The sequence below is a fragment of the Macaca thibetana genome, chromosome 12 (assembly GCF_024542745.1).
Source record: "Macaca thibetana thibetana isolate TM-01 chromosome 12, ASM2454274v1, whole genome shotgun sequence".
Lineage (NCBI taxonomy): Eukaryota > Metazoa > Chordata > Mammalia > Primates > Cercopithecidae > Macaca > Macaca thibetana.
The window spans coordinates 60,995,691-61,010,859 of NC_065589.1; the positions used below are offsets into that span (position 1 = coordinate 60,995,691).

Consider the following 15,169-nt stretch of genomic DNA (forward strand, 5'->3'; position numbering starts at 1 on the left):
TTGCAGTCAGCCAAGATTGCGCCACTGTACTCCGGCCTGTACGACAGAGCAAGACTCCGTCTCACAAAAAAAAAAAAAAAAAAAAAAAACCCACAATAAAGGCTAGTACATTAAATAATCTGAAATGCAAGCACGCTTAAATGTCTCTGGTGTTTTATGATGTTTTAAATGACGCAAATGTGTAAGGTATGAAACAATTATTTCATAACAATTACATAAAACTCAACCAAATAGGTTCAACTACAACACAATATTGTTAACCTTATAAAATCTTTCTGCTTATTTTTCTGCCTCGAAATTCTAATTCCTGGTTGGTGTGACCTATAAATAATGTTTTACACACGTAAAAAGGCCAACTAAGCATAGTAAGTATGTTCACATTCCACCCACACTACAACTACCACAATGGGAGAGACTGTACAGTTCTTCATTCATCAAGGCAGAAGCTTCAAGAGACAGCAAAGTTCTGCAGAACTTCAAAAGCAAAGGGCTAAAGTGTATTTGCCAAAACCATATTAATTTAAGATATGAATCACATAGAAAAAGAGCCAGATAATATCATTAAATAAAATTTAAAATCTATTAAAGTCAACTTGGTTTGAAAAACACCCCACTGTAGACTCAGTTTCCATGGAATAATATTTTCTCATTAAAAATTTAGAATAATTCTGTAATATCACTTTGATAGTAACAAGACTGCAAAATGAAATATAAGGAATTATTCCATATCCTTGATAAGCCTAGGTAATTGGAATACTTGTGAAACTAAACTGCAATAAGCTGTTACCGCCAGTACTGATAAGGCAATATATTACTTGGTAAAATGATTAACATCTTATGCTATAGCAGTTATCACTATAATTATGTATTTTCATGTCTTTAGATTGTGGGCCTTCTGAAGGCAGAAACTATTCTTCTTTGTATCCCAGTACCTAGAATAAGCTGACAATAAATGTTTGCTGAGTCAATCAATGATACCTATTTTCTTAAAGCAACAAAAGAATAATGCAGTCATTTAAATGATTTAGAAGTGAAACTGTCTATCTGGCTGGGCAGGGTCAGGTGTCTGAGAGCACAGGGAAATATTCAGAGAGAAAGCAGCCAGAGTGAGCAGCTCTGACTGGTTCTCTCGGCTAAGGTCTGTTTTATCTGCAAGAGAGTACAGTCTGTGCCAAGTTCACCTCACAGTTGTTAAGCCCTAAGTACACACAGTTTAAGGTCATAAAGTATGTAGACTGCTTAGACTTCAGAGCAGTTTTGGGGCAATGGGTAAAACAAGGAGGCCTGGGTTCAAGTTCTTGCTGTGTTCCTCATCATAAGCAATAGCTTTTCTCCTCTGTAAAATGAGATAATTATAATTCTTCTATCTATCTCACAGGGCTACTTCAGAAACTAAGTAGAATGTAGGGGAAACTATTTTGTAAACCATAAATCACAATCTAGGTTCTTCAGTCAGGCATTTCTGTTTCCAAAAACACAGTTCTTAACAGAAAAAGGTGGAACTAAAAAAAAAAGGATTAGATCTCTGTCCTGAAGATACAATATATGATTTCTAATTAAAAACTAGGAAGTTAGAGGAAACATTAAAGTGAGAAAAAAATCTGGAAACTTTGTCTAGTATCATCATAAAGACACCAAACAACTGTCTATCTACTATCTGCTAGACTAAAGAAAATATTGTATGTCCTCTTTAATAAGAAAAATGGTTGAACTTTTCCCAACCTATCTACCGAATGCTAACTTGTAATGTACATTAAGTCATTAAACCTCTCTGGGCTTCAGTATATAAATCTTGGACTGGATTTGAGATTAAGATAATTTTAATTTCAAAAGTCCTATTACCAAACTGCTATATGCATTTGTACTAAACTTTTGAAGCAAATATATTACCACTGTTTCTAACTCTGCAGTTATGATCTAAGATACTTACATGGGATATAGGCTACTTTTCAAAATGATGAAAACACTATGTTGTTCTCTCTTCTCTCTCACGCACACAAACACACAGAACCATTTTACTGTTAATTTATAAAAATCTGACTGAGAAAAGGAAAAAACCCAGATACGAATATAACCCACATCCAATCATCCCTACCACAGGGATCTTGCTCTTAAAACATCTTAAAGTAATTTTATTGTTTTCTTATCCTCCTTTTAATGCATGGCAAGCTGCTTTTTCCAACGTATCCCCTGTGTACCCATTGAAAGCAAAGACTTCTTGATGACCATGAACTCAGTTCAGAAACACGTACATAAATTTGCGAACTTACAAGGGGAAGAAAATTAAATAGTAAAGTTCATTTTGAGTCTAACCAGATCTGCAGTGACCTAGTGAGAGTGCAGTTCTTGTTTCTTAATACCATATTGCAATAAAAGAAAAAAAAAATTATGCAAATTGTCTCCTGTGAAGTAATTTCAGAGATCAGGAGACAACAAACATGTAATTTCCTATTCTAGGAACATACATACGAATCTTTGTTTAAAAAAAAACAGGGTGGTTCAGCATGTGTAAAGTTTCAAAAATAAACAGTCCTACCTTCAGTAGTCATTTTCACCTCTTCCTCTTTCCCTTTCTCTAAAGCTCAAAAGCTTTGTAAATCCAAAGATCAGACATTTTTTTTTTTACTGTTGTTGCAAGTCAGAAGTGAAAGGAACGGATTCAAAGGTTCTTTGGTCAATAATTAATAATTTAAGAGAGGAACAGTATCTACAACCACTCACCTTCAACCCATAGTTTGAATTTAACTAGCTTTAACTATTGCTAAAAAATTGGTGGTTTTTGCTAGAGGAATATTCATGTGTTATACCTAGGAATATATTTATTTATATTTATAAATATGTCACTATATTTATATAGTGAAACACCAAAGACAGATAATACCAGTATATTTTTCAGTCATAACAATGTAAAAGGTACTCCTAATCCATTGCTCTATCACTTCCCAACTGGCTCTTATGCAAAAGTGTAAAATACTTAGAGCACACAAAATTGTGAAATGAGGTCATTCCAGAATAAGCAAACAAATTAGCAAACTAATTTTTTAAAAGTCTTTAAAAAAACACAGAAAAAGTTCTACAACCAAAGAGTAATGAATCATGCCTACCTGTGTTCTTTACCTTTTTACACTCATAAATACTACGGACACTGATAAAACCCCTTTTTCCAAATCAACTAATATTTGATAATGTGCTCAGAACTAGTGGGTACTGGTCCACTTACCCCTTTTTGACTTCGTAAGACCTAGCTGGTAAGTGGCTGGAACGTGAGGAGCTTCTCCCTCCGTACTTTGAACCTAAAGAAGAGTTTTAAGTAGTTAAAACCACATGAATCTAAGGCAAACAAGTATAGCTTCTTGAATAACCATCCATTAAACAAATCAACCTAACTCAAGTGCACTAAAACATTATGTATATTCAAACTTTAAGAAATCTGACCTCAAAATTATTAGAATGCTCCACAACTAAATTTTCTGATCTATTTTCCAATTAACAATAGCACTCAAGTTTGTAGCAAAGAAAAATAACTGATGGAAATCAGTGCATCAGATGTGCACTAGCTTCCATCATTTTACCCTGTAATAGTTAGTTCTTAAATAGTAAAGAACATCCTAGTCAAGTGTGCAAACTAGCCCAACATATGGGTTTTCAACCTTGAGTAAATTTTAATAACTACTTCATTCAAAAAAAAAATGTTGCTATTACATGAAAAACAGATCCATAAGGAAAAATTCTCTAAACGTTCAACTTCAAAGTAGGGTAAATCCCAGGAGAAATACTAATACACTCACTACAGCACATCATGACCAACACACAGTTGAGGTAATTATAAGTCTTGCATCTTTGAGAATGGAACACAGTGCTACCACTGCAGAATTTCTAAATTTCCCCAAACTTTCAGATATCAAAAATTGCTCATGTGTAAGACTGCTTTGTCCTGAAATTCTTTCAAGACATAACTTGGGATCTGTACGTGGAAAAGCAGGTTTCATTACAGAACTAAAATAATGAAAGATATTAACCATAAATCTTCCTTGAAAACACTGTTCAAAAGAACGTATCAAACCCAGTTGTCATTTTGTGCTTTATTTTTCTATCTGCACTAGTACATACTTTAGAAATTTTCAGATTCCTAAATCACCACCTCCAACCCACAAACACTGTCTATTCTGACATAATTAACTCTATGTCAACATTAAATACATGGGGAATGGGGAAGATGCACAATCATTTCTGTCACTTTACTCTGTAATGATTTGTTCTTAAATCATAAAGAACATCCTAGTAAAGCGTGGTAACTAGCTGAACATGTGGGTTTTCAACCTTGAAAACAAAAATTAGAGCACTAACAGTTAACACATTTTAGTGAAAACTCTGGTAGTTTTTAGTTATGAAGCTATTCAAGAATAAGAAATATTCCAAAGGAATAAGAGTGAAATAACCAACATTTTTTTAAAGCCCAAAGGTTAAAGATAGTATTACCCAATTTAAAATTTGCTCTAATTTGTGCTATCTTTGCTCTATATAGCTTCATGAATGCAAGTTTATAAATCTTTTGAAACTGAAAGCACACTGCTCATGCAAAACCATCACCTGTAAATCAGATACATAAAATAGATTCTACTATTCTTTATTATTATGTTAAAATTAGAATTCTTCTTCAAAGGAGCAGACACATGTTCAATAGGAAAACCATTGTCTTATATGCAAGGGAACAATTGCATTTTCTTTTTATATTCAACAAAAGGTCTATTATTAGCTTCTATTCAGGCTCGATCTACTTCAAGTAACTTTCTGTAAAGTAAATATCAACCAGATCAAAAAATTATAATAGAATTCCAATGCCTCTTCATTTATGTTGTAGGAATACTGGCTTAGGCATGGCATTAATATACCAAATCTCTCACTGTTATTTTTTAAAAAATTTAATCTATTTATTTATTTTGAGACCAGGTTATGAGACTGGATAATCTGTGTATTTTTGGTAGAGCTGGGGTTTCACCATGTTGCCCAGGCTGGGGTCTCAACTCCTGGGCTCAAGTGATCCACCTGCACAGACTGCCAAGTGCTGGGATTACAGGCGTGAGCCATGGCACCCGGCTGCTCACCTATAAACACAGAATTATCATGCATTCTATTTCCTTAGACTTATGAAATTAATCACAAAATAACATGACTTTAATAAACACATATCATCAGTGTACTATTCTTCAAGATGCTACTCTATGGCAAAAACAAATCTACTCTCTCCTTTTACTACAAACTCCATAATTAATTGCAAGAAAGGAGCACTTAAAAAAGCTGAGAGGGTCATATTTTACTAATAAAACTACTAAAGTTGGGATTCTTCTGTTTACTCAGCAAAATCAGAGTACTCACTTGCTGAAGAGAGAAATAGACATGTTAGTGATAACCGGTAAATTTCTTATTTTATTATCGGTCACAATTGTGCAAAAGAAGGCAGTCAAATTTGAGATGGGGTATACCACAGAGAATTATGAAGCAAATATAGAACATAGACTTTAGATTTACGTGACAAGATTTTCCCTATTCAATGGTTTCAAATGATCCGTAGAATTCTGGTCATTTGCTATAAGCAGCCTTTCATAATTAACAAGAATAGCCAAATAAAACTGAATTAGAATGATGGATAATGGGTGTTCATGATACTATTTTCTCTAATCTTCAGTTAAGTTTGAAACTTTTCATAATAAAAGTTTCATAATTAAAAAAAACAAAACAAAACACTAAACCAAAGTGATAAAATTGCTTGGTCTCAATGTTTTGGGATTTAAAGATGTATGAAAAACAGCTTCAGAATAACCCACACATTTGGGTTACTTCATTTAAAAAAGTTTTCATGAAACAATGACTGTATCTTTCTTAATCAATGTTCAGCTAAAATGACAGGCACTCACTTTGGTTTCTTTCTCTTTTTTAAAAAATGTACTTTTTGTTTCAGTGAACCACTTTGGCTTCTTTACAGCTGTCATGTTTACCTTGACTAAGAGGGATCTTCTAAGCACAATACTACTGTATTGTATTCCACAGAACAGCAATACATGGATGTTCTAAATCAAATAACCCTTCCTCTAAAGTTTAAAAAGAGACTGTATAGCTGTTGTCATTGTATAAACATTGTATATCAAAATGGTTTTCAAAGAAAATCAAAACTAGAGCTTTAGAAATTACAATTCTAATTTTTAATGACAGCTCAAAAAATGTCAGAGGAAATCGTTCTTTTTCCAAAGTAGTAGCATGGTGCTGTGCAGCAGATGATGAGTTCTTGTACAACACCTGACCATACCAACATATCCGACCTTTAGCAAGTTGTATATATAGTCAAAAATAAGTCAAATTCAAGTCTCCTCCTCTACCATCCTCCACTGACACCCGCTGTGTTCCTTCCCCCTGTGAAGCACTGATATCAAAGGGAATATTATAGCCCTCAGAAAGATGGTGAAGAACCACTGCTATAAAACAATATCAAATGAGGGAGGGGATGCTTCCTCATTTGTAAAGGGAAGAAACTAGAAAATGAATTAAAATATCTCTTTCCGTACTAGTTTATGATTCTATAAATTACTCGCAAATGTTTATCTTAAACAAATACTCACGAGTTTTACACATACACACAAAAATATCATTTATTTTTACTGTCAGGTAAATCATTTTTTAATAAAAATTAACTTAGGTCTTTTAGGCAAATACCAAATAACAAAACAGTGGTTGATTGGGCTTTAGAGTAGCAGACATCTGTGTGTGTCATGTGTTAGAATTCATATTCTAGGGCGGATTTATCTTCAAAACATATACAGTTAAATTTAAAAGGCCAAAGGAACAATTTAATTATCTGTCAAATATCTGATTGAAGTGGGATTATTTTAACTCAGTCCAATAAACAAAGAAAAATCCTAAAACAGCTAAAAATGAGTAGTGAGGTACATTAGTTAAATCAATAATTAGTATGAAGACAGGATTAGAAACAGTTACTAACACATCAGTAGCTTAAAAAGATTATGTGTATATCCAATAATGGCTATATTTAAATAAAAATTCATTTATAGGCCAAGAAGACCACACAATCAACTGCTTACAGAAACGCTGAGTTAAAAGTTCTCCTTCTTAAGTTTTTCCCTTACACTTAAAAGATGAACATCTGCTTGAGAAGGATCATTTTGGTTTAACATGTGAATCATTCACACTACTAATCTATGGCTTCAGAGTTACGACGACGTATTCAAAATAAGCCATTCAAAAAGAACACAAGAATTAATGAAGCAAGTCATCTGGAAGAATTAGAAATTCAACAATAGGGTTTAATAACTTTTTAAAAATAGTTACAGGCTGGGTGTGGTGGCTCACACCTGTAATCCCAGCACTTTGGGAGGCCAAGGTGCTCAGATCACGAGGTCAGGAGTTTGAGACCAGCCTGGCCAACATAGTGAAACTCCGTCTCTACTAAAAACACAAAAAATTAGCTGGGTATGGTGGTGTGTGCCTGTAATCCCAGCTACTCAGGAGGCTGAGGCAGGAGAATCACGTGAACCCAGCCGGCAGAGGTTGCAGTGAGCCAAGATCGCGCCACTGCACTCCAGCCTGGGCAACAGAGCGAGACTCCGTCTAAAAAAAAAAAAAGAAATATCATTCTAAACATTCACAACTATTTTAAATAGTCTACAAGACACCTTATAAGGCAAGGTGACTTTTGTAGTCAGAAAGTAGTCTCTGGCCTTTACTTTTTCTAACATAAGAAATAGACACTTTCATTGTACCAGGCCAGGATCAGTCTCATCATCTATTTAGCTCTCTTTACATTTAAGTATTTTGTCTCTTTGCTTCTGGTGACTGTGGGATCTTACCTCCTGTCTCAAGATGGATTAGACAGCTTCATGCAGTCAACATGTCAGCAACATTTTCTCCTTCCTAGGTTCCCAAAGCAGCTCATGCTCAGATAATCTTTCTGAGAACTGATTTACTGAGAGAGAGAGAAAGCTCTAACCTACATTTACTCATTGTTTTCACAAGAATAAAATTTCCGTCAAGAATCAAACCTCATGGAAAGAGGTCCAAAAGAAAAATAGTAACAAACTACACTGAATGGGATCTGAAAGTCAGCTTCACTAAGATTGTTCTCTTCATCTGTCAATATGATTCAAATGCTTGGGAGAAGAGGAAATTAAAGTAACACATTATTTCCTTTCTTTATCCATTGTTCTACCAGCTCTCTTTAATGTCCCCTAAGGGATGAAAACACAATTCCAGGAGGTTTTTATCCATATTTTAAATATATCTGAAGATACATTATTTTCTTTAAAATTCCCCATATTTACAATGTAGCTGTGGTCGAGCATAAATACTTTTTTTGAAAAAAAAAAAAATAATAATCTTCCATATTCTTCCACCAATGCATGTAATATTATACTTCAAAAAAATGTTCAAGTCAATGCCACAATACTTTCTTCATTAACCTTTTTTGCCAGTAGAGGGGGCAAAAAACCCCAGACTATCATTAAAGGTTACCTTGTCAAAAAAGTACATCCAGCACTTTCTAAGTGTTTTAAAGACCTTTTGTGTATGGTATCATAAAAAATTTTAAAAACAAACTATAGCTTAGAATTCAGGAATTTTATAAATTAAAAATAAACTTCCTTGACTTCTTTGAAGAGTGACTTACTTGAAAATATGAGTGTTGTTCATTCGGAGTCACCAGCATGAGATTTGCAATTACCTAACATAATTAGTTTAGATCTTTATGCTCTGCTATTGTATTAAACAAGGAAATTAACTGTCATATCTAATTGTCATAGAAGAAGGGCTCTAATGGTAGGCAAAAATTTACACTTTAATTATGAGTGCTGGAACAAGTTTAAGTTTAGACCAAAACAAAGTCAAAAAGGAATCAGAGTGAAATAGAACAAACAGAGATTTTAATGTGTCATCATAGTCATCTTCCACACTCATTATGATGATAAATAAATTATACTAGGAGGTAAGGAGATAGAAGAAATATAAATATATACAAAGAAATAAAAGAAAAACAGCTCAAAAGAAAATGTAAAATATTCCAAGGTGCTGCTCCTACTCCCCTTTTTATTTCACTATTCAGTTGTAATTAAAGTATTAACAGACCACAAAAAAGGCAAAAATCTGTATCAGCAACTGAAATTTCACAATAAATGAAAAATCTTCACTAAAGTGAGGGAAAGAGGGAAGAAGGGAGGGGGAGAGAGAGAAAGAGAGACTCACCTAAGAGGAGATTTATGAGCTGAATCAACTATCTCATTTTCTAATTCCCTAAAATAATGGTGTGTGATGTTAAAACCACTGTGAACTATTACTAAAACTAATCTAATGTAATAAATTACAAAAGACAAATTGTGCATTATATAATTTATAGCCACAACTCTTCATCAGCACACACATGCCTCAGTTTCCTCATGTATAAAATGAGACCACTACTATGTGCCTCATAGACTGCAATGAACAGAGCCAAGAACAGTGCCCAGCACAGGGTAGATGTGCTTGGTAAACATCAGTTTTCCTGCCCCAAGCTATATAATTCCAACACAAAAGTATTCAGCTCCTACTATTCAGAAGCAGTTTTAGCTAAACCTCATTCAAAATAAGTATCTTTAACTTTTCCAACTAAAAATTTATGTTAACTAGCAGGTATATTACTGGACACAAATAAAAAGTAACCAAACATTGGTCTTCTGGGCTTGCAGAAACCCTATTCAGTGGCCTTTCTTTTTTTTTTTTTTTTTTTTTTTTTTTTTTTTTTTTTTTTTTTTTTGACGGAGTCTTGCTCTGTAGCCCAGGCTGGAGTGCAGTGGCCGGATCTCAGCTCACTGCAAGCTCCGCCTCCCGGGTTCACGCCATTCTCCTGCCTCAGCCTCCCGAGTAGCTGGGACTACAGGCGCCCGCCACCGCGCCCGGCTAGTTTTTTGTATTTTTAGTAGAGACGGGGTTTCACCGTGTTAGCCAGGATGGTCTCGATCTCCTGACCTCGTGATCCGCCCGTCTCGGCCTCCCAAAGTGCTGGGATTACAGGCTTGAGCCACCGCGCCCGGCCTCAGTGGCCTTTCAAACCTTCTTCTTCGAGGGTCCCTATCCTTCCCATGCAGGTACATAGTATCTTCATGTTCTTTCCAGTCATATACCAAGACCTATCCCCAAAGCCTTCTTCACATATCCTTACTGCTGAGATATGTCAAGAAAAGCTTGCCCAAAGGCATACAGTCATTCAGTGGCAGACAGAACTCAAACCCCTGTTTGATTTCAAAGCCTGTGTTTCCAACTATTATGCAATATTGCTTTGAATTTAAATATACTCTCTCAGGGCTTTCTTGAGCATCAAAATCTTACCCTTGAGAGAAAAAACAGGCTTAAGGTTCAGATATCAACAAGTGGATGAACATCTGGAGGAGCTAGTGAACTGTCCCATTACCTCAAAATCACATAATCCTGAGACCAATTCTTGGTTTGTGAAACATAAACCTGGAAAGTCAAAATTAGGATAAATTTTTCTAGTATAAATCTATTAGCTACCTCTCATTTTATAAACATTTTTGGTACTTTTTTCCCTAGTTTGCAACTTGAAACCAGTCTCAGTAATTTTTTACTTACCTCTTCCATTTCGAAGGAGTCTTTCTGCTGTGTCATTATATTTCTTATGGATGGTATTGTCAGTGGTGCACATGGCTCTTTTTCAGGTGTGGATATATGGACACTTTTCAGCTCACTGCTATTTTCTAGCTCACTGTGGCTGGATATGTTGAAATCACTATCTAATTTGGATTCTATAATACTAGATTCCTCACCCAGTTGACGCTCATGACTTTGAGTTTCTTTACTTTGTTCATTTTTGGTTTCTTGGTTAAAATTACTATTTGCTTCATCAGAAATTCTATCACTACCAGTGTTCTCTGTAACAGTTACTGAACTACCAGACACTTCTTCTTTAACTGTAGCCAACATAGAAGATGACTCTTTCTTCTTTATAATTTTTTGAGACTTTTGATCGTTTTTATTGCCACTTTCTTCCATCACTGAAACATTTAGAATCTTTCCTTTTTCAACTGATGGAGAAGGACTACTACATTCTCCTTTCTCTGTTTTATCGACGCATAAATTCAGTTTTGAGAGTGTTTTCATTAAACGATTTGCAGTGTTACTTCGAGTTAAAGGTGGAGGTGAGTCTGTCTCCTTGTTAGAGGTCACTGAGGACATACTTCCAATTCTCTGCAGGGGAGTCCCAGAGACTTGGGAATATAAAGAAGAAAATGCATTCGCCACAGTAGTAAGCACTTCAATTTGACGAAAACGGCCTACCAAAAGAAAAAATATTAATTATATGTTTATATTTAATATATACACATACACATATATTAAATGTATATTATTGTTTAGAATTCCAAAAACTACCCTTAGATCACAAAGATTATAAAACTCTCTTTTTTTACTTATCTAACACTTAAACCTTCTCTACATTCACTGGGTGGGAAGAAGGAGCAAGATTTTTACTCTAAGCACTAGAATTTGTATTTTTAAAAAATCAGAAATAAACACAAAGCATAATGGCAACACTGAATAAAACAGAAAGAACTAGCTATTGGATCTACAGCTGTGATTCTATTCTTAAGTCTTGAACTCTATTAAGACTTTCAAAATTCTTCTAAGAAAATGCATGTAAATATATATTTTATACCTAATTTGCGGGGGGAGGGATTTATTAATCTCTTAAAACTGATCCATGAACAATGCAGGGAATCCTATTTTTGGAATCTTTGGCTAACAGAAAGAAAATAAGCAAAGATATGAGTGAAACTGATCAAATCAGCCAGACTAGTTCCTGAAATTAACTGACTTCATTTAAGATTAACAAGACTCCTTCCCTACTTCTTTTCTTCTTGAACAAAAGCGATCTGTAGATAAGAATAAGGTTCTGCAAGTAAGTTATGGTAACACTTGAGTCAAGAATTGGGGAGGAGGGAAAAAATAGGCAAATTAACCACTATAAAGAGTAATAAAATAGCTTAATTTTAACATGTAAAAATGGCTTTTGTGTTGATCAATCTCTTTACTTTCCAGTGCTATTCCTGAAAATTATTAAGGCTTTAAAATAAGACCATCTTGCTGTAGATGCTATAATTTAAGAAAATAATATGCCTAACACTTAAAAACCTTACTTGTTAAAGCATAATTTGGGTTTTCTACTTCCATCCGTTGCATCTGAGCACTCAAAAATACTTTAATATCTATCCCTTTGGCAAAGGATGATGAATTAAAAAATCTGGAAGGAATTTTAGAAGCAATATCTGGTTCATCACGTCCAAATCCAAGATTATAAAGAATTTCTTCAGGATCTTCCTCATAAAGTTCCAACAATTCTGAAACACTACAAAAAAAGGGGGTAAAAAAGGAAACATGAAAATATAAAATAAACTGATAGTCCATATCACATTATAAATGAATACATATTATTGATTTCCTGTGATAAAATCTTTTTTCTCAGCTTCTGCTCTGTAAACCATTATTTATTTTACCATGTTTACACCTGTGTACTAAGGAATAAATAGCCCTTATAAAGGGTTCATTGTCTCAAGTTGCTAGAGTTGCAGAAAAGAGCTAACCCCAAAGAACACATTCAGAGATTCCCTACGTGATTCCTCACCTTATTTTTTTTGTCATTTTAAGAGATTCCCTGTAAAGCAGCTAAAACAAGTAGAGGACAGATGACCAAGAATAAGGAATAAACAGATTAAAGAAGAAATGAAAAGGAACTGAGGGAACTGAGGGACATTTTGTGAAACTTGAGCTTTTCTGCTATCCTTGTCCTAGGAGTGGCAACTGTCCTCGGAGAGACAATAAAGATAACAAGCTGATTTCAGAGAATTGAGGGAGGAGCTTACTTTCAACTTCTCTCCAACCACTTCCACTTAGGAAGGAGGAGGAGTAAGGTTCACAGAGTGTGGATTACACAAAGGTAACTACTCTAATTCTATTGGGAATTAAATATTTAGTATCCCTTCTCTCTCATACCAGTGATAATCTAAGCTTTCTAAGAGTCACTGAAGAAAACAGGAAAGTTAGAGATGGAGCTTCAACAGAGAGACATTTCAATTTGTTTCAGAGAAAATGCTCAGATTCTAATATTATAATTTGGATAATAGTTTAAACTGGATTCCATAGGCACATATACTGATGTATTTTAATATACTCTGTGGGGGGGGTTGTTGCTGTTTTTTGGTTTTTTTTTGAGACAGCATCTCACTCTGTCACCCAAGTTGAAATGGAGTGGCACAATTATAGCTCATGCAGCCTCAACCTCCTGGGTCCCATTTCAGCATTCCAAGTGGCTGTGACTACAGGTGGCCCCCACCATACCCAGCTAATTTTTGCATTTTTTGTAAAAACAGGGTTGTGCCGTTTCACCATATTGCTCAGGCTGGTCTTGAATTCCTGAGCTCAAGCAATCCACCCACCTTGACATTCCAAAGCACTGGGATTACAGGTGTGAGCCACTGTGCCTGACTATACTATATATTTGAAAGATCTTTGGTTTAATATGTTGAAAAAAAATTATGCTTACATATCAAGCTGTAACTTAGAAAAATTTATTCTGATTTTTGTGTCAGAGTTAACTCAAGTCCTTAACAGAATGAATTTTGGTTCTCCACAATTACAAGTTACTCCATTATGGAGTTCCTCTTTCAGGTTGTTGAGGGGGCTCCAAATACTCATTTATGGATTCCGGCAGCATTATAAACCTACTTGTTGCTTTTTATTTAATCTCAAAATAAAGCAAAACAAAACAAAAGCTCCTATCAGTTGTGCTGGTTCAGGAAACACTCTTTTTGTGTTCTTTCTGATTTCATACTATCAAGGTAAAATTCAAGATTGAAAAAATGATAAGAGTAGGTCATCTATAACACAATGTAATTCCAACACAATTTCAGAATATGTTACCTTGAGACTGTCCCACTACTTTTCCCAGATCCAGTGGAATTCATACTTCTCCCTTTCTGATGAAACTGTAATCTTCTCTCTTTGGCCAAGATATTATTGCTATAAACAAAATCAGATTCTATAAAACTTTATTTTCATTAATGGTCTTCATTTTTTAAAAGAAATAGAGCAAAACAGCTACATACCAGTTTTCAATTTGAGCATCACTTTCATGGAGGTGGTTGGCTATAGGTAAAAACAATAAATGTAGAGCACAATTGTTAGTAGGACTATAACTACTATGATACAATTATCAAGAAATCAAATTACCTACAATATTAGAATTAAATGCCTAATATATTAAACACTTATCTTGGTCCATTAAATCTGCATCATTAAAAGTAATATACAGATAGATAAGAACAGGGCCAGGAGCTTTTAAAGGGTGTTTTTGTGTTCTGGTAACATAAAACTAACTACTCTCATTTGAGTGCTTAAAATAAAAAAAAGTATAGGGAACCAATTAAATTTCTTTAGCAAGTTAGAAATAAGTAATGAGGAAGATATGTACCATATATGTGGTACTAATTATTAAATTTAAAAGCTATTAATGAATAATATCTTAAGAGGAAAGTATGATTTAACATGAAGTGTGGCAATAGTATACGTCAATTTCTAATGTAGATTTTTTTAAGGTTATAACTGACTTTTCACACATATAACTTGAAAACTTCTACTTATTTCAACATAAATTTTCTTTTAAAAATTGCCTTTCAACTTTATAATACAACTTTAGCTTAAAGTTCTAAACAGATACGTGTTGTTAATGTTTAGAGTTAACTTTTGTTCATTTAACTTTTATAGACAAATATAAAGAATAAAATTAATTATAAACATATCTATTTCAGCACACATGAACTGCTTTTCATTTCTGATCTGCAAAGTCATGACAATTTTGTGTTTCTTTGTACATCCACCAGAAAGGTGCCTAACTCACAGCACTCAGTAATTATTTACTTAATGACTGGAAATAGCCTTGAAATAATTTTCAGTAAAACAACGTAATAGCTTTACTCTTTCATGAGATTCCTTTTTAGGTTCTGGTTTCCAATAAAATCATTCAATATTATCAAACTACCAAGGCAAATATCAAAAGTGCAAAGTGCATTTTAATAAGGGATTGACAACATGTTCAATTGTACTGACTGGGAAGCAGTAAGTT

General features: G+C 34.2%; 2 protein-coding genes across 8 annotated transcripts in view; one reads left to right on the plus strand and one right to left on the minus strand.

Moving 5' to 3' along the window:
* NEUROD1 (neuronal differentiation 1) overlaps positions 1-15,169 on the plus strand; it is a 1,109,848-nt gene that overhangs the window by 861,798 nt on the left and 232,881 nt on the right. The window lies entirely within an intron of this gene.
* The window catches only part of ITPRID2 (ITPR interacting domain containing 2), a 424,384-nt gene that overhangs the window by 17,307 nt on the left and 391,908 nt on the right, over positions 1-15,169 (minus strand). For all 5 annotated transcript variants that reach the window (XM_050750524.1, XM_050750527.1, XM_050750526.1 and 2 more), the window contains 5 exons: positions 14,154-14,193; positions 13,969-14,067; positions 12,189-12,397; positions 10,627-11,327; positions 3,221-3,293 (listed from right to left, as the gene is read on the minus strand). In XM_050750524.1, the coding sequence (XP_050606481.1) occupies positions 3,221-3,293; positions 10,627-11,327; positions 12,189-12,397; positions 13,969-14,067; positions 14,154-14,193 (1,122 nt within the window). The remainder of the gene's footprint in view (positions 1-3,220; positions 3,294-10,626; positions 11,328-12,188; positions 12,398-13,968; positions 14,068-14,153; positions 14,194-15,169) is intronic.